Source organism: Budorcas taxicolor, chromosome 10 (assembly GCF_023091745.1).
Source record: "Budorcas taxicolor isolate Tak-1 chromosome 10, Takin1.1, whole genome shotgun sequence".
NCBI classification, from domain to species: domain Eukaryota; kingdom Metazoa; phylum Chordata; class Mammalia; order Artiodactyla; family Bovidae; genus Budorcas; species Budorcas taxicolor.
The window spans coordinates 78,884,701-78,909,698 of NC_068919.1; the positions used below are offsets into that span (position 1 = coordinate 78,884,701).

The window sequence follows — 24,998 nt, forward strand, 5'->3', positions numbered from 1 at the left end:
TGGAGTCTGGGTGGTCACCTGGGAGAGAACGATCCCTGGAGCAGTGTGGGCAGGCGGTGAGCACACGCCCCGCCCCGCCCCCGCCCCCGCCCCGCCCACAGTGCATCATTTGAGGCTACCAGGCGCCTCCGGGTCGGGGCAGTCCGGGTGCTCACCGAGACCATCCTGCCCTCGGAGGGCATGAAGGCGGGCCGGTTGCTGAGGCGCAGCTTGGTCTGCAGCGTGTTGAAGTTGATCTCCAGCTGGCACTTCTCCTGCACCTTGGGCGGCTTGTGCAGGCGCCGGTAGTCCCGGAAGTCCTCCAGCTTCTGCTGCATGGCGTGCATGGTGTTCTCGGGCGCCCGGTTCTCCAGCCATGGGATGGTGCGGCGGATCCACTCCAGCAGCTGTGGAGGGAGCAGGGGAGGACGCTGGGAGGGGGGCCGCACCTCTCCCGAGGGCACACTCTTTCCCAACCATCACCCCAGGCCGTTCCCAGGCCACAGGGCCAGGCTCCCTCCGAGAGTCAAAGGCTCCATGACGCCTGGCCACTAGGATATATCAACTCACAGCCAGCATCACTCAACCTCCCTGCTCCGCAAGGGGAAACCTGGGGGCAAGATGGCTCAACTCAGCAGGAGACCCGAGCTCTAGTTCTTCGTCTGCTACCTGGCTGGGCCTCAATTTCCCTATCTTACCATGGAGGGGTGAATGGTTGCTGGCCAGAGCCTCTGCCATCTGACCTTCAAGGATTCTAGAATGTGGGTCCCTGACTCAAAAGAGAAAAGGTTGCAGAGGACAGCCTGAATTTTGTTTCTTCAATGAGCTGATGGGGATGGAGGAGTGGAAACGAGGAGGAAACTTGTGATCCCCTGCAACTGGATCACACTGGCCCAGACTAACTCATCTGAATAATGATGATGAGCTAGTCATCACGGGATTAAGTGCTGTCACCCTCCCCGCCGGTGGCAGAGGACATAACCAAAGCACTGTGACCTTCTGTGACTTGCCAAGGTGACCGATGTAGGGCAGGGATTAAATCCAGGCACTGGGACCCCAGAACCTGGGCTCTCACTATGCTGGGGGACAGCAAGTCCACCAAGAGGCCGGGCTAAGCTGTTCAGGGGCTGGATTAAGGAAGACGCAAATGGTGCTCTAACCCAAATGCAGTCAGTGGCAAAACAGCAAACCCATCCTGTCCCCTCCTGTCCCCTGGGTGGGCCCAGCCGCTAAGCTAGCCTGAGCCAGCCTGATTTACCCCTGGTTCACATCTCCTCAGAACTGCACACTCCAAATTAAGTTCAAATGAAACTCCCAGAGTAACAGTACACTGGGCCCAAAAGGCCTCTGAGGTCTCTTGGCACAGCTTTCATTTGTCAAGTGGAAAAAAATCAAGAGCAGAGAGGTGATAGAAAAAGCGTTGAACTCAGCTCTTCAAAGTCCCGACTGGCCCCTGACCCACCCCCACCCCAGATCTCTGGGGGAGCCCAAGCCACCCTCGTTCAGCTGCTGTGATGAGGGGCAATGCCCAGCCTGGGACTGTGCCCGGAGATGGATTTGGAGGAATAGATGGGTTCTGGGGGCTCCCTGGTCTCTCAGGACAGGGTGGCAAGACCTTGTCAGGGCCAGACCAGGAGAACCCAGGGGTACCCACATCACTGGCCAGCTTCTCGTAGTCCTCCATGAGCTGCTCGTTCTCCTGGTTGACGGCCAGCACCTTGCAGATGCGATTCGCTGCTGTCTCAGCCTGACAAGACAGAGAGGGTGGTGGTCAGCCTCGCAACAGCGGGAGCACCTGGCACACGCCTGCGCCAGTAAGGTCTCCTCCCACCCCTGTAGCATCACATGGCTGGATGGCAGCTCCCAAGACTTTGAATTCACAGGCTCCTCATCATCCTCTTTACCAGCCTAGGCTGAGTCCCACAGAGCAAGTGAGCACAGACAAAGACCTAAGTGGCTCAACTGGGGGTCCCTGGAGAAGAAACTAAAAGTTTGAGATCCAACATGTATGTTGGGAAGAAACTAAGTCAATGGTTGATATAATTTTAAATCTAGGAGTCCTAGAATAAGGTGGTGAGACGGAGTGGGGCCTCTCAGGATCCTTGCAGAATCTCTCAAGGCTCCTGGCCCAAAGAACTTTAGAGAAGATGCAGGAATTAAGGATCAACCCAGCATAGACAGGATGACCAGAAAGCCACCCTGGGCACCTCTGGGAAAGGTAAACACACAAGTGCTGGGCCAGCAGACACCCGAGGCGGGCCAGGTGGCAAGAAGAATAAAAGAAGACTGAATGGCAATCAGATGCAAAGGCCCAGAAACCCAGGGGACACGGCTTCTCTGGCTCAGAGGGCCCTCCGCACCTGATGCCAGCAGGGACTTTGCTCAGGTGATATCTAAATACAATTCCCGTTCACAGTCCTAACCCAGCTCCAAGGAGAGGGGAACTCAAAGCCATCTGGGGTCCTGGGATAGGAAGGAAGATGGCCTGAGAGTGGCGGCAGGCAATCATGATGAGTAGACAGATAAACATTCTGGGGCCCCGGAGAAGGGTGACCCTGCAGATGGCAAAGGTTGAAGAGGGAGAAAGATGGGACCTTGAACCCAGTTGATGAACAATGGGTTTCAAACTGCGGCAAGATAAACCGAGTTTAGGCATCAGGAAGAGGTTCCTGAGAATGAAGGTGCTTTCATTTGGGAAGGAAAGACTGAGAAGATGTAAATGCTTTTTTGTCCTTATGGAATTCTTCAAATAGGACACACGCCCACCAGATCACGTGATGCGTGGGTGACTGTGCTGGGAGGTATGTGCACGAGGGCAGGATGAGATCACCATAAAGGACCTTTCAAGCTCAAAGTGAAGACACTGACCCTCCATGGCAGGGTGTCAGGGTGGGTGGGCCTCCAGCAGGGTAGCTTTGGCTTGACCGGGGAGCAAGGAGCTGGGAGTCCCCGGTCTCAAGAAACGGAGACAAGCCATCACATCCTTAGACCCTCACCCCTGGCCCCGCCACCTAACTTTGTCCTGGAGATGCTAAAGCCACTTCTCAACAGGACAATCAGGAGCCCCCAACTGATCATCCTTCCTCTTAAGGACCTACAGGCAACCGTGGGGAAGCCCAAGAGGTGACAAGGAGGGAAATGCCTCCCTGGACCTGTCTCAGAAGATGCGAGGCCACAGAACAAGTAGGGTCCTGGGCACTGGCTGACGTACCCCATGAATCTGCCCAAAGTCACCAGAGCTGTTTCCCAAAGGCTGGGGAGGGGAACCCAAGGAGAGGCCCACGCTCTCCTGTGTGCTGACATGTATGTAAGAACGTGGGGCGGCTACAAAGTCCCCGGCCCAAAGTGCTGACCGAGCAGGTAAGAATTGCAGGCAAGAGTCAACATTGCTGCGACGGTTAATGGATCAAGCCTGCCTTCACCTTGTTATCTTCTGATTCATCTTGAGATCCTGAGCTTGGAAGACATAAACTTTGATTTGTGGGTCAATTTGCAGACTTGATGGACTGAATGAGGCCCGCATGTTCATGGGATTCTGGAAGACGTGCCTTCTGGGCCTCAAGAGCCTCACCCGCCTCTCAGAGCCGGCTGACTGATCCAGGGTCAGTCTGGATAAAGTCTGGGGAGTTTCCGGGTGGGCCTTCTGGGGACTTTTTACAAAGATCATCAATGGGCTGAGAAAATATTTTATGGAAACAGGCAAAAGGGTGACTTCCAAGTACCAAAGGAAAAAATTTCTGACCCTTCCATGGAAAGTATTTTTATTTTTTTTTTATGACCCACTATTTGTATTACTAAACAGTGTAATACAAAACAATGTGCTTAGTTTTACATTAGTTGTTTCCAAGTTAGGGCTTCCCTGGTGGCTCAGGTAAAGAATCTTCCTGCAATGCAGGAGGCCTGGGTTCGATCCCTGGGTCAGGAAGATCCCCTGGAGAAGGGACTGGCTACCCACCCCAGTATTCTCAGAGCTTCTCTGGTGGCTCAGACGGTAAAGAATTCTGCCTACAATACTGGAGACCTGGGTTTTTAAGTTATGGATTATTATTCCCAGAGCACTTAGCTACCCCCAAATGAAATCCTTGCTATCCCAGGTCAAACTGAAAGGAAGCAGCCTCAATGCTGGGGACATCAAACAGCCAAATGTGGCCAAATGACACCCCATGGCTCTGCCACCCACCACCCACAGAGTCATGCAAATGCCGCGAAGATCTCATCTGCGACACTTTTAGTCAAAAAATTCCCAAATCTAGCTAGAATTGCCCATTTCCTTCCTCCCACAGCTTCCTTCGGCCCAGCCTTCCTTCATGCGTCAAGTGAGCTCCCTGCCCTGATGTTCCTGCCAGCAGCACCCCCAGACGCCAGTCGCCAACTCTGGCTTCACCCCTATTCCCTGTTCCAGGTTGCAGGATGAGACCCAGACCAGTGTTAACTTGCTGTCCCTTTGAGGCTGCATGGTCACACCACGAAGCTACCCACAAACCATGACCGCCTTCCTCAACCTCCCCGAGCCTTTCATTTGCAGAACCCACCCCCACCCCCCACTCAACCCCTAAGACCCTCAGGCTCAAGTGTCTCCTACTCAAGACAGCCTCCATGGCGCTTTCCCTAGTGGCTCAGTGGTAAAGAATCCACTTGCCAGTGCAGAGGACCTGGGTTCCATCCCTGGTCTGGTCAGATGCCACATGGCACAGGGCAACTAAGTCCGTGTGCCATAACTACTAAGCCCACGTTCTGGAGCCTGGGAGCCACAACTATTGATCCTTGAGCTGCGGCTACTGAAGCCCTAGCACGCAGAGCCCACGCTCTGCAACAAGAGAAGCCACTGCAATGAGAAGCCCTCCCTGCAGCTAGAATGTAGCCCCCACTTGCTGCAACTGGAAAAAAGCCTAAGCAGCAATGAAGAGCCAGCACAGCCAAAACTGAAAAAGAAAGAAAGTCTCCATGTCCCACAGCCCTGCAACACCCCTGGCCCCGCTCAGGTCTGAAGCACAGCAGAGATTAGACCGCAGCATCGTGAGCTTCTTTTATTAAAAGTTTCCCAGATGGACCATGAGTCCCCTGAGGGCAGGTACAGGATTTCTTTGCCTTAGAAGATCCACATCCAACAGATGACAAATGGAACGATACAAACAGCATCATCTACTTCTAAGAGCATCCAGAACCCCACAGCAGATCCAGCTCACACCCTAAAGGGCTGTTTTCTCAGAAACAGTTCACAGGCCATGAACATTAAAGCAACAAACAAAACAAAATCTGGTTGCTCACAACACCTTCTAAATCCCTACAGAGAAGAGGAAGAAAGAGAAGCTGAGAAGGAATCAGCACCAAAGCCAATGCCTCAGACAGAAGCTGGTCCTCATCTGACTAGGAACGGCAGTCACACACTCGTATCCACACAGGCACACCAACACATATACACAGGCACGCACACGTGCTCCAGACTCGGCTGCCTTTCTAATTCCGCTGCCCAAGGCTTGACAAGAGAAAGACAGTGGAGAGGACGCAGGGCACCAGACATGGGTTTCAGGAGACTCTCCCACATTGGCTTCAGACACAAGACAGTCAAGACAGGAAGAGGGTAGGAAAGACTCCTCCTGCTTCCACGGGAGAGAGGGAAGAGTCCCGCCCACCAGCCTGCTCGGCCCTAAGCAGTTGCCTGAATCCTTCGAAGTGGGTTGGGAGGGGCAACTCTGGGTGAGGCCCCCAACCCAGGACATGAAAGGAACACCACCCATACCCCCAGCCCCATACCCCCCAAGCTGATGACGCTGTCCTCAGATATGGACCAAAGCAGCATGAAATGATTGCAACAAAGATGAGTGAGAGGGAAGAGGGCATGGGGAGGAGGTGGTATGAGATTTGGGAAGAATAGCAGGCTGCTACACACGTGCACACGCGCACACACACACGCGCGCGGACACCCACACAGGCACAAGCTCCCTCCCGAGCATCATCAGCCAGGACACAGGGAAGGCTCCAGAGACGGGGAAGGCCAGTGTTAACAGGCATGAAGCCCAGGACAGGATCCTGCAGGAGAGTTGGAAAGACCATGGCAGGGAGCTCAGCCTAGCTCTGGGCGTGGGCAGGACTCCACGTGGTTCTTGGGGCTGGAGGTCCCCCGAGGCAAGTAGATAGATGGTGCTCACATCCTGCCTAAAAGGTGGGGTGTAAGAGGGGCCAGAATAAGTTGACAAGAAAGAACAGCAGCAGAGGTGGGACAAAGAGAAAGAAGCAGCAAGATGCAGACCAGAGAAGAGGCTGGAAGGGTCTGGGCCTCCTGGGGGGTGCAGGGACACCCAGAATAGGGAGCCTTCAGGCAGGGCTGTTTCCTGCCAAGCAGCGCCCATGAGACCTGGAAGGAAAGTGAAGAAGGTCATGGTGCCCATCCAGGCAGGGGATGGGGTTGCTGCTAGCTCACCTCATGCTTTTATTTTTTTTAAAGGCACCTTTTCCCTCAAGGCACTTCTATTAGAAAACTGTCATACTCATTCTGTTTGAAGACATTTTTAGGGCCATTTCCAGGATTATCTTAGTAAAAAATATTCAAATCTCCATGGTCTATGATGTACACGTGGCATCCTTGTATAGTGTGCAACCAACCTGCACCACTGTCCCTGGCAGACATGGGTGGGAAGGATCAGGCAGGACTCTAAGCCCAGGGCCTGGACACCAGGAGGAAGGTGAAAGAATTCTCCCTGCTCTGACTGCTGCGTAATTTTAGAGGGTGGTCTTGCTCAAGTAGAAGGAGGGAGAGAGAGAAGTGACAGGGTCCTCAATATTACGAGAACAAGCAGAGCCCCAAACTGCACTGCTTGGGATAAGGGCTTTCAACTCAGTCCAGGGAAAGAGTTGAGACTTCTTTCCTGTTTGTGGCACCCATTATGCCCAGTGTGTGGGGACAGAGATGCCCAAGGCCATCCAGAAGCGGGCATTCTCTGGTATCTTTAAGTGTCCTGGCCAAAGTTCAGAGAGCATCCTGCTCTCCTGCAGAGGTCAGGGTTGTGTGTGTGCTGGGGGGGGAGTCTCCTCTAATCCCTCCTTTCATTCCAGGGCTGCAGTTCCAAGGGGCTGCTGCTCGAGTATTCAGAGAGGACAGAAGAGGTGGGCAGAAGGGCGCTGGGAGAGCGGGCGAGGCCGAGGGAGAGCTCACCTTCTGCGCACCGAGAAGGCGTGGTAGTGACATGAAACATTAGGTCACATGGCCTTCCCATCCGGCCTTAGCGTGCCTATACATCTGCACAGAGAAGGAGAAGAGGTTGAGAGGAGAAGCAGGCGGCACAGCACAGAATCAACCCAACAGCCACGGTGGACAGAGGGCACAGAGGACAGACACTGAGGGAATGGACAGAAAGAGAAAATGGGATGCTGGCAGGACAAATGGGACAGGGTGTGAGAGAGTCCAGGCTGAAAGAGCAAAGGGGGGCAGGGCCAGGGGCATCACCCCATCATGCATTTCACAACAGGCCACTCAAACTCCATGCAGAGGGCGGGAAATCTGCCTGAGTGTGAGGCAGGTCCAAGGCCCAGAGCTGATGAGGCCAAGCCTGGTGCTTGTGGTCACAGCAACCTGGATGCTGTGCTTCTGGGGTCCTGCCCATGAGGGAGGTCTAGGGGAGGGGCGTCAGCTGCCGGCTAACAGAAATATTCAAATCTTCAGTGTCAATGATTTGAGTGCGGAGCCTACACCACTGGCCTGGAACCTCAGACCTCCCTGAGCGATACTGGGTCAGGACACGGGCAGGGCTCACAGCTGCCCGGCCTTCCCCTCCCTCCCTCCCTCATGTACTGACCCTGCATGGGGGCCCCAGGCAAGATATAGAAGGTGAAAAGGACCAAGGGGGCTGTGGACAGATTGGCTAAATCATAGCTGTGAGCGGGACAAAGGGAGGGGCTTCGTGATACTGCTGCTGGACAGGTCAGTGAAGACAGGAGGTGCCCCTGTCAGATTTCCTCCCTAAGGGCTACCCTGCTGCTCTGCTAAAGCCATAGCTTCAGCAGAGGTGGGCAAGGAGGGCTACTGCCCACGGTGCCTTCCAGGCACCTCCTGGTTAATTTCACCCCTGCCGCCCCTTCCTGCTGAAGTCTGCCATCTGGGTCCCAGAAGGTGAGCTCTTTCCCAGTGTTCTCTGAGACAGCAGGTAGAGGAAGATGAGCGAAAGCAGAGAGGCTGGGCTGGGGTTGGGGGTGGGTAAGAGAGGAGCTGAGCAAGAATATGACACGCCACGTTGGCACCGGGGACTGACGCTACTGAAGAGACAGACCGTCCGGACCCTGTCGCCGGGGAGAGGAGGGGTGGGAGGGCATGGATCGGGCTCAGGCATGAGGTGCGCTGGGCAAGGAAGGAGCAAGGGGCCCCAGGTACCTTCTGGGCTCCAGAGAAGGCGTGGTAGAAGCTGGACACGTAAGTCATGATGGCTTTCTCGTCCGGGCGGGCGGTTCCGACGATGTCTGTCAAGAAAAATCTGGAGTTAAAGCCAGCTGGTGAACACATGATACACTCCCTAATGTGATGGGAAAAGCAGCTCTCAGAACCGTAAGCCTTCTTGCCAAGATGCTGAGCCTGGATCTAACCAGCATCTGGCATCAACTTCCACTTACAGGAACACAAGAGGTAGAGAAACGAGTGAAATGGTACCTGAGGAAGGAAACAAGACAAACCAGAGAATCGGGTGCTCGGAACAGCTGGTCGTCAGGCTACAAGCTCAATGCCAGGAGCCAAAGGCGTTGGAGGGAAGAGGGAAATGCTACAGATCAGAAAAGATACAAGAACTAGAACAATGAAATGCCACAGGCACACTCTGGTCAAACCAACTAAAGAGAAACAATGGGGAGAGTTTGATTTTGAACCAAGTGGCAGATGTATCCAAGAATTACTGTCAATTTGCTTGGTGTGAAAATTAGTTTATGATTGAAAAATAGAATGAAAATATTTCTATTTTTAAGGTCTGTATTCTGAAGTATGTAGTAGTGAGATGCTATGATGTTTCTGGGATTTGTTTTAAAATACTTCAACAAAGAAGACAAAAAGAAAAAAAATGTGACTAAATCTCAATAATTGTTTTATCTGGATGGTGGGTATATGGAAATTCCTTATATTATTCTCCCTTCTTTTGCACATTGGAAAATATCCCCACAACTTGATAGACATTGTCACAAACTGTATCTTCCATCTCTTCTCCTAAGGGTCCATTCATCTTTCCAAAAGTCATTAGCATGTCCATAAGCATTCTTTCTCTCCCTCCCTTTCCCCTGTGAAGTTAGATATGCATATAGACTTCAAACTCAAATCATCTCTTTAAATTACCCATCACTGCAAGCTCCTATGTGTGTACATGAAGCACATGTAAATAAACTTTTTTCTCTCCCCTAAACAACAAAGGACCACTGTGCTCCACCCCAACACCCACCACCCCAACTCCAAGACCAAGATAAGCATCACCCTCAGGCAGCCCTTTTCAGCACCAGCTACCACCTCCCCCTCCGAATCTCAAGGTATCTGTCTATCTGTGGAATCCCTGAGCGACTAGTGATCCCCAGGCTCCCCAGAAGAGATCCCAGGAACCAGGCCTTCTCTTGTCTGGCCTCAGAGTGCCAAGGCCCAGCTCCTTGGCCGCTGGATGCAGCTGGGAGAAAAGCCGAAGGCTCAGAAGGAAGGGCCTCTCACCTTCCGCATCCAGCATCTTGGGAATGTCCAGGTACTTCTCCGCCACATCGAAAGCTGTGTTCAGGTTTGTCAGTGGGTCATCCTAGGGGAGAAGAGGTGGGTGAGAAGCACAAGAAGTCTCTGGATACCCCCACCTGCATGATCATCAAGACTGGGGGGCAAGGGGGTACTGCTGTGGCCCCTCTCTGGTTCAGTCCTCGGGGTCAGCTCTGGGTATAGAAGTCTGGCCTCGTGACCAGGATCTGCTAGCTGGGGGGCTTAAAATGCCATCTTTCCTCGTCAAGTTGCAGTTTCTTTGTCAAAGAAATAGAGTGAGGAATACTAGCCTGCAGCCCAAGAAAGAATTGCTAAGAAATGCAAGCTGAAACAGAGGCACTGGCCTGGGAGCCATCAGTCTTGACTTCTGGTTTCAGCTCTGCCACCAGCCAGCTGGACTGGCAAATAACCTAACCTCAGTCCCCCCATCTGTTACTCAAAAGTTGGACTAGGAGCTCTCAAGCCCCTTTGGTGCTCACATTCCATGAAATTTGGGGACTCCTTCAAATAGCCACAGTCTTCTGACTACATTCTGGCTTCTGCCCTTCTCAAGAAAACTTATCAGGGACTGGTAAGGAGGTGGAGAAATCAGAACCCTTGTGCACTGTTTGGTGGGATTGTAAAATGGTACAGCTGCTATGGAAACACAGTATGGAAGTTCCTCAAAAAGTTAAACATGGAACTATATGACATAGCAATTCCACTTCTGGGTCTATATCCCAAAGAACTGAAAACAGGGACTCAAATAATTGTATATCTATGTTCATAACAGCATTATACACAATAGCCAAAAGGTGGAAATAACACAAACGTTCATGGACAGATTAAATAGACAGGGGATACTATTCTGCGGAAAAAAGAGAAGAGATCCTGATATGTGCTACAACGTAGATGAACCTTGAAACCATTAAGCGAAGTGAAATAAGCCAGACTCAAAGAACAAATATTATACGATGCCACTTACATAGGTACCTACTCCTAAATTCCTAGATACAGAAAGCAGAATGGTGGTTTGCCAGGGGCTGGCAGAAGCAGGACTGGAGAGTGGCGGTGTGATGGCTTCAGAATTTCAATTTTGCAAGAGGAAGAGTTCTGGAGATGGATGGTGGCGGTGTGAATATACTTAATATCACTGAACTGTACACTTAAAAATGCTTCAAGTGGTACTTAAAAAAAAACATTGTGGAGTATAATTGCTTTACAATCTTGTATTAGTTTCTGCTGTACAACAAAGTGAACCAGCTGTATGTATACAAATATCCCCTCCCTCCCACTCCTCTAAAAGTGGTACTCTTGATATTATGTATATTTGACCAGACTGAAAACAAAAACTTAATGTGGGAAAAGAGCCACAACTTAGTAGAGAGAGTTCCTGGCTGGACCTCCCACTCTCTTCTTGGTTCCTGAGACTAACCTAAAGCAAAGTCGCTTTGTCAGCCTGCAACTCAGCTTCTGCATCTGCTAAGGTGAGAATCAAAGGGGACGAAAGGATACACCCATTCATTTGGGACACTTTCAGGAAGAAATTGCTCAAAATAGAGAAGGTGGAGTCCTTCTGGGAAAGTTTCTGACAGTTTCCAGAATGATAAAAACCACTGCCAAGAGGCAACGGTCATATCCGTCCAAGGCCTTAGGCCATCCTCAGGCCCCAGGTGCGCATGCCCCTGCCTTGCCAGATTCCCAGGGACCACCAGGCCCCCACGCCCACCGAAGGAAGTGCTCCCTGGTCAGAGCCCTTGGCTCCCCCTGTTCCCAAGCTCCAGAGGCTCTGGCAACCTCTATGCTTTCTAGAAAGAGTCCACGGTTCAGTGGGAACAGGTCTGTGCTAGGATTCTACTATCACTGTTGCTACTGTGTTGAAGAGAAGAGAAGACATAGAGAAACACAGAGAAATGAGCCGGGAGAAATGAAAAGACACGGAGAGGGCAGAGGGTGGGGAGAGAGCTGGCCGGGGATGAGACAGAGGCCCCTGGACTCACCCTCCCCAAACGGCTGAGGCTCCTGGAGTCAGGGCGGGGGTGTGTGGGGTGGGACTGAAGAGCCACAGTCAGCACAGGCCCTGCTTTACACAGGGCTGGGGAACAGCTGGGCATTAACCGGATGCTGCCTCCCTAGCCCCCCACGCAGGGACCCAGGCGCACACACTCCCGTCACCACAGTGCATCCGCTGACCGGTTGGGAGGACTGTGATGATGACCCCTTTAAAAAAGTCTCCATCTCCAGGATTCCCCCACCTCGGCCCCTGTTTGGTTTGGCCGCACACTTTTCAGCTGGGGCGGTGGGGAGCGGGGTGGTGGTGGTGGGTTCTCAAATTGCTTTTTTTCTTTGCAAAGTGGCTGAATTAGAGGGCTGGGACTCCCCATCCCCTGAGAGGTAAGCCGGTCCCCGTCCACATATACCTGGACACAGCTACCACAGGGCCAGTCAGCGGGCTCCCCTCCAGGCAGGCAGGGGCCCAGCCTCAAGCTTCAGGCCCAACTTAGGATCTCTGGAGAGTGTGGGAAACTCCACCCGACTCCTTTCTCCCCTCACAAATCCTTTTCAGCAGCCCTCTCCCACACACACATCCCCCTAAACAGAGGGTCTGATGCCACAGAGCAGCTCCTCTACCTGCAACATCAAGCCTGGCGTGGCCACGGTGGGCACAGGCAAGGTGGGGAACTTGACTGAACACCAAGATCTCAAAGTACTGAAGTCAAGGAGACAAAAACCAGAACGGTCATTCCTAGAAGCCTTTTTTTTGTCAAGAGATCCAAGCATCGACAGGGGACATTCCAACCCGAGCCCCAGACGGTCTACTGGGGTGGGGTGGGGAGGGCACCAAGGCTGGTCTCTCCCAGGACGCCTGTTCCATGAGGCCTCTCATGCCGGGATGGGCTCAGAGGGAGGGTGGTGAGCCCAGTCAGAGTGTCCTGGACGGCCCTCTCCAAGGTCTGGCCAGTGTCCTTTAACCAGCCCGGACGCTAAGAACCACCATGAAGCCAGACACACAGCTCCCGCCTCCCGGTCTGCTCCTCCACACAGACGCAAGAAAATCCCCCAGCAGCTTCACGCCAAAAGCACAAGTGAAATCAAGCGGCAACAAAACCCCCTCCAACTTTCGGCCAGGAGGAAAAGCAGATCCCTGGCGGGGACCTGCCCAGGACTGTGCAGCTCGTCCCCAACAAGGCTGGGATACACGTCTCTAAGGACGTGCAGTATCTAAAATTATGAAAGTAATGCACGCACCTTGGGAAACCCAGAAAACCAGAACGGGGAAATGCCACTTAGGATCTCAGCACCCTAACAGAATTTCTGTGGCGCTTTTGATACCTTTCCTGGCAGGTTGGGCATGTTGGCAAGCACATACAAACTCAAGCAGCTCTGACGGAAGGTGCTTTCCTCTTACTTCCAGAGGGGCCGTCTCCTCGGCTAGTCCAAGAAGACTGACACGCTCTCATGCTGGGCTGCGGGCTCTCAGAGCAGGGGGCCCAGTCCCGCCCTTCCCCCACCCACCCCAGGGGCGGACCAGCTGGGTGGGAGCTGGCGGGGGACGGGCGGGAGGGTCAGGTGAGCACACGAACCTTCCGCAGCTTCCCGTAGTCGATCAGCTCGGGCCGGTGTCGGTGGATCAAGGCACAGAAGCCGAGGCCGTCCTTCCAGCTGCCCGGGGAGAGGTGGTGGGGGATGGCCAGAGGGTGAGTGCGGCCAAGCACTCAGGGCAAAGTGCCAAGCAGGGGTCTCCTTTTTTTCCAGAAATGAACCCACAACCCCTCGGAGCAGGAGTTGGGAGAACACAGGGTGGGAAGGAACCTGCTTGCTGCCACAATCCCAGGCACCGGGTTAAGGCTCTATAGTGTTCGGTAAGTTGTCGTGTCCCACCCAAGCCCCCCACCAAGGTCTGGGGCTCTGGTCTGCTCTGTTTCAGAGCCCCAGGCTGGAACTCCCTGGACACTCTCCTGAGGGGGCTCCAAGAGCATCAACCCAAGATGTATCAGGCAGCAGCCGGGATGGAGCGGGCCTCGAAGGGTGACGCTCCCTTTCCAGAAAAGCGACTCTTTCCCCAGCGCTCTGTGTTCTGTTCCAGAGCAGAGACTGACCCAGCCCAGGGGGCCCAAGGGACCCTGGAGGAAGCAGCCTGGCTTCTGCAAGAGCCCCTCAGCCCCCTGCCACGCACCTTATGTGGAAGTTCTGGATGTTGACGTTCTTGTAAGGGGCTGTCTTTCTCTGACACCACAAGAGAAGCCCTTCCTTCGCTGAAGTCTCTGTGGGGAAGCGGATGACGGGCAGAGAGGTCAGAGGCTGGCTTGGTGGAAGGAGGGTGTGGGCTCCCCAAGGACCCCTGTGACCACAGGGTCCATGCTCTTTCACACGGGGGTCCACACAGAGACTCCGAGATTTCAACCCTGCTGCTACTAGGCCATCAAATCTATTTCCTGGACAAAGTTTGAGACGTTATTTGAGACACAGAGAAGTAAGCCAGGAATCATTTCAGAACTCGCCACCTGATACATTAAAATAATGAGAAAATGGCCTTTCAAACTTTCAGACTCTCTCCCCGTCACTCCCTTTTATGCAAAGAAATGGCAACAACACAAAATTAAGTCGGCAACCTCTGTCGGGCAGCCACTTTGGGGAGGAAGGGTTGATTGGTCTGTGAAATCTGAAATCCAGGACTCTTCAGACAGGGAGGGCCCGTGTGCCCTGTGGATTGCACACAGTCATGTAAGAAGAAAGCATTAGGACTCCTAGTCACATTTACTGTTCATCCAAAAAGAAAAAACAAGGTCTCCTCATATTTAACGCATGGATTGACACTGCTGCTGTGTAAAAGCACACAGGTGTCAGTAAGTAAGGCAGGTATCCGAGGGGGCCCCAGAAGCTTCCGGCCCAGGAGGGCCACGAACCACACTGTCCCCATGTGTTCACATCTGTGAAAAGCAGCTCATGGTACTCAGTGAAGTGGGTTTCAGTTCACAAAATGAACTTTAAAATGACGCTAAACAAGATAATATAGTAATTCAAGCACAAGAAAATGATAAAAAAAAAATCTTCAAAGCTAATGCTCCCGCTTTTAGTTCAAGCTCTTTTCAGTTATAAGATAAAAACAACAATTTACTCAGAGCTGACAAGAAGTCTACCCAAAAGAATAAACTCATCAAGAAAGCTATTTGAAAACCAGATTTATATCTATTATCACTAACAAGCACCCTAAGCAACTACTGTGGGTATCTATTTAGTCACTTCAGCCCTAAATACCAGGTATCTATAAACCAAACTTAAGACTTTCACATTGCTGTATCACTGTCAAACCAAGATTCCCATAACAAAGCAATTTAATCCACACTGTTCTCATTAAAAATTAATTTCTAGGCCATTAAAATGAATTTTAAAAATACTTTAAAAATACCTCCATCTCATCTTTTAAAAATTTGGTTTGATGTGTTTGAAATAGCAATGGTGGTGGTGGTGGTGGTTTAGGCGCTAAGTCATGTTTGACTCTTGCGACCCCATGGACTGGACCCTGCCCGGCTCCGCTGTACTCGGGAATTTACCCAGGCAAGAATACCGGATTGGGTTGCTCTTTCCTCCTCCAGGATATAGACATACATGAATATAACTTACTGAAAAATATATACACACCTATCAGACATAAAGGTCAAAAACTGCAGGAGTGTGAAACCAAAAGTTTAGAGAGACCACGGCCCCAGACCATGGCGGCCCCTTGCAGACGTGCAAGGTGGCCACCAGGGGGTGCTATGGGAGCAAAGTGGAGGCCCTGTCTCGTGGCTCTCTCCTGACTGCCATACCCCTACCCTGGGATTTAACAACCCCAGAGCAGTGGTTCCAATACACCTCCCCACAGCCATCCTGGGCTTTCTCAAAGTGAGGGGGCCAATGCAGCTATAGGGGCCGGCACGCCCCTTTTACTTGTCTGTAGACTAGGAGAGAGCAAGGACGCCATCGATGGGTAAGCAGCCCAGGATGCAGCTTGTGATGAAGGACCTCTTGCCCCATGGGTCAGGGAGGAAGGCCTGACGGTGAAGGCATGGGAGACGTGGACGCCCGGGGACAGCACAGAGCAGAGCAGAAGGCCCACCTTCCACGGAGATGTCCTGGATGGCAAAGCGCAGGATGATGGTCCAGATCATGCCCAGCGTCATTTTCACATTCCCATCCACGATTTCTACAGAAACAGCAGCAGGACACGTTAGGATGGGTCTCAGCAGGGACAAAGGACACATTTCCTGAGTGCTCACGTCACTCTGTGCACCACTTAGGAAGTCAAAGGCCACACACTCCACTTCTAGAGGGAAGTCGAAAAGTCAGTGCAATTACATGTTGCAGGTGCCACGGGGGAAGTCTATTTGGGGGTATCTTGGGGAACCAGGAGAGTGTGGTCGGTTCAACTGGGTACAACAGGAAAGGCAACAGAGAAGGGGACATCTTAAACCTGGGCAGTGTCCACAAGCCTAACAGAGAAGAGGGAAAGGACTTCTACGCCATCGCAAATGTCCTGGCACCTCCAGAGCGGAGGACCTCTGGGCAAGCACAGCTCTCAGAACAGCTATCCACCCACCCGGGAAGTCAGTGCAGGCAACAGAAGTTAACCAACCTGACAAAGGTTTGTAAACTGCTACCAGAAGGATCCACTAACTCACAAATCAAGTTCATGATGCCATATTTTTTCATAAAAAAAAAAAAAAACAGCAGCTTCAAGATCAAAATTAAGAGATAACCCACTAAATTCAGTCTAAGCAGCATCTTCTAGGTTTTTTAAAAAATGCTATAAATTCTGTGAAGCTTTTTTTTTTTGTCCCAGGCTTAGAGGCAGGACATACAAAGATAAATAAGCCCTGTCTTTAAGGATCCTAAAAGATGTAGTCATTTACAGGCTTGGAAACTGAGCAGATAACAAACACAGACTCCTTACCTTTCCTGCTCCCAGGCCAGGAGACGGTAACCTGGCCCCGTGGTGAGCTACTCTCAGTTAAGACTCTCGCATCAAAAGAATATCTCATTTTTCCCTCCTGACAACAGTAGATTTGGGGGACACCCAACAAGACTATGAGAAGAGACAACGTCCAAGGACCCCTGATCCCCTGAGCCAATGTCCAGTTGGGTTTGCTTCCCACAAACTGTCTCATCCCCTTCCACAAAAGAGAGGGCGCAACTGCATGCTGCTCTGTGATCGGCAAGGCGTAGGCGCTGGGCAGTGAAGCCTGGCCCACAGCTGCTGCAGGGGCCGCGTGGGGGTAACGCTGCTGAGCCTGCACCAGGGTTCTCAGCAAAGGAAGAACAGTGGCCACTTTGGGCATGGGACAGGATGTGATTCTTCCTGCTGAGAGGGGGGCCCAGAACTCTAGGCATCAGCAGAGCAGTGACCCAAGTCTGAGAAACTCGGTTAGAGAGACAGGGAGCTGCGGCAACATACAACCATCCTCCTCAACAACTAAGACAGTTGGCACACACTGCAGAGCATGCTGAGGGGGAAGTGGAGTCAATCAGTCAAGAATCAGTTCCCAAAAGTTATTTGTTATTTTATTTTTTGGCCACATCTCATGGAACACAGGATCTTAGTTCCCTGATCAGGCCTCCCTGCAGTGGAAGCATGAAGTCTTAACCCCAGGACCGCTGGGGAAGCCCCTCCTAAAGGTTTGCTATGTTTAAAATGCTCTTTCACTCGTGACTCCCAACAGTTTTGCATCTGTAACATTCAACATGCTTATATAAATTGGTAAGATAAAAAAGTCTAAATTCATAATACAGGAGTTGGCAAAAACATGAACAAACACTTTACAAAACACGAAATACAAACAACCAACTTACAAGAATGTCAAGCTCACTTGTAATTAGAGATATACCATTTTCCCAGCTATTAAACGAATAAAGTTAAAAACAAGCAAATACACATGATGATGGTGACGATGGCATCAATCTAAGGATAGAGAGCCGTGTGGCTATCACCCTGTGGCTAGAAGTATAAATTCGTTTTAAAGAAACACCTTTTGGGGAAATAATTTGTCAACAGGGAGCAAGCCATCTTGAAGTTGCTCAACTTTTTGAGAGTAAAATTCTCTCTAGCCCCAGTCAGCCAGTGGTGTGACATGTAGAGTAAGGCTGGTGGATAAAGGCACTTACTGCCAGGTTACTTATCATGACCCCACCCTGGAAATCCCGTGTACAAAATACAAGGCGTGACCAAGTAAACCCCAGACCCCGTCACTCCCTCTGCTCAAAACACCCAAGGCTTCCCACCCCACTCAAACGCAGCGGTTGGTGGGGCCTCTGGGACCCTGTACCCCTACCCCTGAAGTCACACGGCCTCCCTGTTGCTCCCCTCTCCCGGGATATCCCTCACCTCCCTCCTGCCTCCACTGACCCTTCATCTTCTCACAAAGCCCTTCCTGGATCTCCCTCTTTACTCTCCTGCAACTGATACATGTATTTTCTTTCTCCCTCTTCTAGAACATAAGCTCCCTGAGGACAAAGATGTTTTCTGTTTTACAGCACTGCTGAGAGCCCAGCACTATGCCTGGCACAGAAAAAGCCCTCCATCAACATCTGCTAAACGAGCGAATGAATGGAGGACACTAACCACAGGCGCGTGAATGGGCAGAGAACACGGCAGCGTTCAGGCTCCTCTAGGACTGGACGCAGATCTGGAACAGAGCACACTTGTGCTCAACAAACAGATAATTAGCACAGCCATTAAAAATCATAATTACAATTTTTTGATGATTTGGAAAAAATCTTTGTAATTACAGAAGACGACAAAAATCAGGTATTAAATTTTATGGACACCAGCTCAAATCAAGGAGAAATTTTTTTCAACATCAAGAAAAACTCCAGGTGGTAATGCCTTTTTAGGAGTCAAGGCTGCAATGCCAGTCCCTCTTGACCTGGGGGATGGAGGGGTGACTGTGTACCCACCCACCTCCATTTGTTGTTCAGTTGCTCAGTCGTGTCCAGCTTTTTGTGATCCCATGGACTGCAGCTCGCCAGGCTTCCCTGTCCTTCAGCATCTCCCAGAGCTTGCTCAAACTCATGTTCATTGAGTCAGTGATGCCATCCAACCATCTCTTCCTCTGTCATCCCCTTCTCCTCCTGCCTTCAGTCTTTGCCAGCATAAAGGCTAAATAACCCAGCCTCCTGCTGGCCTTGAGCTCAGGGTCCTCCCAATACCAAGGAAGACAAGACAGCTTCCTCTCTGGGTCTTGCCATCTTACTTCTCTTCTCTTCCAGAAACACCGAACCCCTGGGGAGTTTGCTTACTGAATTCTTAACTCCTACCAAGAGTTAACATGCCAGAAAACAGAGGAGCCGAGTACAGGCAAGGAGAGCGATTTGTTTTCATCCCCGTGTCCACCTAAGCCCCCCTGACCTTCAAAAACCCTCCCTAGAATGGATCCCTTCACTAGGCAGTTCTATATTTGGAGTAAGTTTGTCCATCTCACAGGTATCTTTATGGTCTGATACACTGAGTCCAAAAGGAGGGTGCCACGGCTGTAACCGGGCCCCTGGGGGGGAAAGCCACGATGACAGATTAACAAACGTCTGCTGCGGATGTGGGAAGATGCCATTCGTAGACCACAGCTACCTAAGAAGCTGTTCATATCCTGCTTTTACTCAGAACCTGCCTCTCTCTTGGCCCCACTCCAGGCAGGCAGTATTCAGACAGTGGAATCAATGATGCTGAAGAAACTCCATGTGGTAGAAAACCAGACCCTCCACCCTGGGGGGTCCACCACTGCCCAGACCAATGGCCACCATCCAACCTAAAGACAGATGCTAAATCATCAAGCCCACTCCCAGGCTCTGGCACCCAAAGCTATCAGGCGTTCCCTGCCTCTAGATTTTAAGATGAAAATTCCTTCTCAGGTGCTCTCATCTGGTTAAATCCCAACCACTCACCCAGGTCAAGTCTCAATCCCATGAAGTCTAGGCATTCTAGAATCAAGTATCACACAAGAAATGCATCTATTCTAACTTCTCATGTGGCAGGATGCGCCTTGCCTCCGACCTCCACATGAACATCTTTGGTGTCAGGGAACCGATGCCTTTCCCAGAGCACCCACTCCATCCCCTAAGGTTCTGTGTGTTTTCCACAGTTGGGCTGCCCACAGGATCTCCCTTCCAGGCCTGGTGCCTCCTAACAGGGTCAGCCGGCGTCAAGACCTTGTCCCAGCTGATCATCCTTCAAAGGTCTGGGGTCTTTCACTGGGGCCCAAATCTGGTCCCCAAGGCTCCCCTGCCAGGATAAATGGCAACGTCTCCTCCCACCCCAACCCCAGGCGAGCTCCTTCTGGGCGATCCATTCCACTGCCTTTGATCGTCTACAGCAGCAAACTTCATTTCATTAAAATAAACAAAACCCTTTCTGGGCCTCGTCCAGTTTCCTGGCTCAGCAGCGTGGTGGTCCTGGCATGATCTTGGTGCTCGACCTCTTTTTTTTTAAATTGCAGTATAGTTGATTTACAATGTGTTAATTTCAGGTGTACAGCAAAGCGATTCAGTTATACATATAGACATTCATTCTTTTCCAGATTCTTTTCCCATATAGGTTATTATTAATGCATTGGCTTAAACTGGGAGAGAGGATTCAAAGAGGGAAGCCCTCGCCTAAAGGTAGCAGGAAGGCTTGGAATGTCTCATTTTAAAGGCAGCTTTAGAAATCTTTCAAGAAGCAAAGTCTGTGTCAAGGGAACTAGAAAACTCCAGCCAGCTAGGTTAAGTGACCTCCTGGGAGAACAGAGGTGGTGGTTAGAGTTTATGCCCCTGTCTGGCTGTGCTCCTTACCCCTCTGTTGAGACCACACAGCTAGTGTGACCCACCACTTCACAGCTGAGGAAAATCAGACATGAAGGTTCTGTCCTGAACCCCTGCAGAGAGGCAGCAGTGCCCTGGTGATTGGAGAGGTTTAGACCTCAGCTCTAGAGTCCAAACCCCCGGGGTTTAATCTGTGTTCTGCCAAATGGAAGCCATCTGGCCCAGAGCCTATGGTCAACATACTATACACTTCCATTCTAGCAACTCCTCTGAGCCTTTGCTTCCTTGACTGTAAAATATGGCTGGTGATACAAGCCTGTTAAAGCATTCTGTCCTGTCTGGCCAGCCGCAGATCTGGACCTCAGCAAGTGCTACTCTTGCCCATCTTCTTTCTTCCTCCCCTTTGGTATTCAGTGACACACACACACACACAGACACACACACAAACACAGACACACAGAGACACACAGACACAGACACACACACACACACACACACACACACACACACACATACACACACACACGGGCTTCCCTGGTGGTTCAGATGGTAAAGAATCTGCCTGCAATGCAGCGACTAACACTACTACCGTATATACGTGTGTGTGTGCGTGTGTGCGCGCGTGTGCTTGTGTGCACACACTAAGTCGCTTCAGTTGTGTCTGACTCTTTGCAACCCCATGGACTGTAAGCCACCGGGCTCCTCTGTCCATGGGATTCTCCAGGCAAGGATCCTGGAGTGGGAAGCCATTCCCCCTTCTCCAGAGGATCTTCCAGACCCAGGGATCAAACCCAGGCTTTTCTGTCCCCTGCACTGGCAGGTGGGTTCTTTACCACTAGCACCACCTGGGACTCTCTCTCCCTATGTATATATTATGGTAGTTGTTACATTCTCCTTTATAAAAATCTGGATTTCTGGCTTCTTTTGAAAAAATCAGAACATCTGGCAACACTGGATATGTATTCCCACTCAGCAACAATTGGTTAGATCTACACAGCAGCTGCCCCGCTTAGAAGAACATGTTTTTCCCACTTCTCCCCACTCCCCACTCATCCCTACTGTCACCCACCTCACACATCTGGCCCACCTCACACATCCTCTACCTCCCTGCCCCAGGAGCATCTGAGCTTGTAGCAGACCACCAGAGTGGTCATTTCTTGGCTTCCCATCCCTGCTTAGCTGAAACTTTTTCTGCCAAGTCTTGATTCCTCTAAGAGAACAAACAACTCTTTTCTTCTTCGGTACCCTGCTGTACACGAGGCCGTCAAACATTTACTGAGCACTGACTGTGCAGCATGCCGCTGGGAGCTGGGGCCACAAGGATGCAGGAGACAGGAGCTCTGCCTCACAGCTCAGGGGATGGGACCCGGAAGGCACCACCCACAATGACCCCAAGCGCTAGCCTGAGTCCCTGATAAGGCAAGGGTCAGCAAGCTTTTCCCGAAAAGGGCCTGATAGGAAATATTTTCAGCTTTGTGGGGATATGGTCTCTGACACAATTATTCAATTCTGCCTGCAGCAGGAAAGCAGCCAATAATATGTAAACAAATGGGTGTGCCCGTGTTCCAATATTTACAAAAGCCTGGGTCAGCCAGGTTTGACCCGACGGACTGTAGTTTGCCAGCCCCTGTGCTCAAGTTTCTCAGTTTGATTTTGCTACATCAAATCCCTCAATTTTCAGAAAAAAGAAGGAGGACTTTCAGATCATCAACCAGAGAAAAAGATCAGCTGCTATGGATTTACTGGAACAACACCCCGCACCCTCTGTAAGGAAAGGCCACCCTCTGGGGCATTTCTCTAGTGTCACTCTGACCTGGATTTGAGTTCCGGCTTTACCACTTGCTGAAGATGGGACTTTGGACAAGTCAATCTTCATTAGGCACATGTTTTCTTTTTGTAAAATGGGGATAACAATTCGAGCCATCTCATAGGGCTATGGCGAGGATGAAATGAGATCACTGGTACAAAGGGGTTTAGCACAGTGCCTGCTGCAGAACAGGTGATCAGTAATCCCAGTCAAGGTTATATCTACAGTGAATGAATGGAGACTGTATACTACTCACCTTTTAATCTCTGGCACCACAGAGGTGCCCAATCCATTGATGAATCCAAGGGACACAGTCCCCATGGGGCCTGGTTATGGTACTTTATTCTAATCACCTTGACCCTCTCCAAGTGCTTCAGAACCGCACACAAGAAACTGTGCCACCTGCTTCTAACCATTAAGAACATGCTAATAATGGTTTAAACTGAACTTTAAACAATTTTTAAAGATTAAAGTATAGCTGATTTACCATCTGGTGTTACTTTCAGGTATATAAACAAATTTTTTTTTAAGTAAAAGGGAAAAAATTCAAGAAGCTGCTCTGCAGGGAAATGTTATCAAGAATATTCCTGGGACTTCCCTGGCAGTCCAGCAGTTAAGACTTTATGCTTCCAGTGCAGGGGACACGGGTTTGATCCCTGGTCCGGGAACTAAGATCCCTCATGTCTCGCAGTGTGGCCAAAAAAAAAAGTTCCTAAAGTCTTCTGGACAGCCATCCTGCAGGGGCTCCCTATACGCACCGATGTCCACACACTCTCCCCAGACTGCAGAACTCTGTGCTCAGGACAGGGGAGCATAGCCAGGCCTGCAGAAGGGGGAGGTGGCATTTCACACACACAGATCCCACGGATCCCACAGCGCTATGATTCAGCAGGACGTGGGGGGTGAGAGGGGGTGGGGGGGTTGAGGTCACGGTCACCAAGGTACAGAGACTAGACAGAAAGTGATGTTTTTACATGAAGGATGCACTGGCTAGCCACGTGCTGGGAGCCCTACTTCCAAATGTGCCCACGGATGTGTGGGTCTAGGAGTCAGGCTAGAAAAGGCCAAGAGAACCAAGAGGTGGGGGCAGAAAATCCAGCTGGATGCAGAGGGGTGGGACGGGGGTAGGGGGCAGCCAGGGGGCAGGCCCTACTCACCTTCAGCTCCTATGGACACCAGCTTGACTCCCTTGCTGGCTATGAAGTCCAGGGCCTTGTTGACATTGGAGATCTTGTGCACCCTCATTTTGCCTCTCTCGGGCTTGGCCAGACGTTCACCTGAACAGATGGAGAGGGAGGAAAGGGAAGTGAAACACTGTTCTCCTACTTCTCAGCTCTAAACTGCTTCCGGCCACTCAACAAGTCTGTATTAAGCCCTGAGTATATGTCAAAGGACTTGGCTGTGTGCTAGGAATACAGGGGTGAACAAAGCAGCTTGCTGCCTTCATGGACTTACGGTCTGGGAGGAGAGACAGATCTTCAACATTCATCAACATACACAAATGAACAAAAAGCCAAAAAGGAGAAACACGCTTAAAACAAATGCTTTCAAAGAGACTGCAGAGGAGGAGGGCAGGTAGGAGGGTGAACGAGCTGTGAGGTGGGCAGGGGAGGCCTCTTCGTGGGAGGCCGGCAGACCCAGACTGCAGGGAATGGCGATCAAGGCAGAAGGAACAGCATCTGCAAAGGCCCTGAACTCCTAGCCTAGACTTCTTTGATCCAGAGAGTGTGTGCGTCACACTAGGGTATCTGGGGAAAGCTCCCTGTGTGTAGCCCACAGAGCCCCTCTCTCATTTGAGAACCACAGCTTGTGTCCATTTCTCAGCTCAGCTCCAAGTCAACCCTCCACCCTCACTCAGCGGCCGTTTCCCTGACCCCTGCTTCCCACACAGGAGCTTCTGCTGTTCAGAGTTTATGGTCAGAAGCTTCAGGGAAGCAGGGGTTGATGAGCTGGTTCTCCAAATATCCTGCTCAGAGCACAGGAAGGAGGTGTCCAAGGATCCCCTGAAGCCACTTGAAATATGTATACGTGCAACGTGTGCCCAGACCTGGGGAAGGGGCACACAGCTTTCAGTCTCTGAGAGGTCTGAGAACCACCATCCTCGAACTCAGGACCTTACACCCACCGCAGTCTCCAGCCCAGCCCAGCGGCACCCTCTCCACCCCACTTCTGAGCATATCGACAGCCTGACTGAGCGATCCCAAGGGGCATGGTGGCCCTGATGCTGGGCCATGCTCATCCTGTCAAGAGCAGCACTTCTCCAGGGAGCCCCCCTCGCCAGGGCCCCCCACCCGACTTCCAGAGGACAGACTTCCTGCTACAGATGTCACTTGGCCTGGCAGCACCCAGGGAAGCCCAGCTGGGTTTTTATTATTAAATCAAGACTTCCCACGTGTGGCTTTCCCAAGGCTGTAGCCACAGCCCACCCTCTCTGGGAAGGTACCCTACTGCCCTCTGGGCAGATGAGACGCCCCAGGGCTCCCTTCCAATAGGTGGGATGGAGGCAGTACCTTATGCGCCACCCCCCCCACCTCCCCCACGAGGGCTGCTCCAACTAGAGCCCCAGCCTTTAGGTCCTGCTAAGCCTGAGTTCACCAGCCTGACTGCCAGCTACATCCACTGGCTGGAACAGGACTCCTCCAAGACAAGGGAGGTAGCAAAGTCCTGGGACTTTGGTCCACACAAAATCACCTGGAGAACCTGCTGACTATAGGCATCTGGCCCCCTTCCCCTTCCTCCTGAGTTTCTGACTTTGGAGGT

At 51.5% G+C, this 24,998-nt stretch overlaps 1 protein-coding gene across 4 annotated transcripts in view; it reads right to left on the reverse strand.

Moving 5' to 3' along the window:
• Window positions 1–24,998, reverse strand: part of ACTN1 (actinin alpha 1) — a 97,963-nt gene that overhangs the window by 16,584 nt on the left and 56,381 nt on the right. For all 4 annotated transcript variants that reach the window (XM_052646158.1, XM_052646155.1, XM_052646157.1 and 1 more), the window contains exons 3-10: window positions 23,396–23,515; window positions 15,762–15,848; window positions 13,839–13,926; window positions 13,246–13,324; window positions 9,647–9,728; window positions 8,345–8,430; window positions 1,634–1,726; window positions 156–386 (exon numbers count right to left, since the gene is read on the reverse strand). In XM_052646158.1, coding sequence (XP_052502118.1) covers window positions 156–386; window positions 1,634–1,726; window positions 8,345–8,430; window positions 9,647–9,728; window positions 13,246–13,324; window positions 13,839–13,926; window positions 15,762–15,848; window positions 23,396–23,515 — 866 coding nt within the window. The remainder of the gene's footprint in view (window positions 1–155; window positions 387–1,633; window positions 1,727–8,344; window positions 8,431–9,646; window positions 9,729–13,245; window positions 13,325–13,838; window positions 13,927–15,761; window positions 15,849–23,395; window positions 23,516–24,998) is intronic.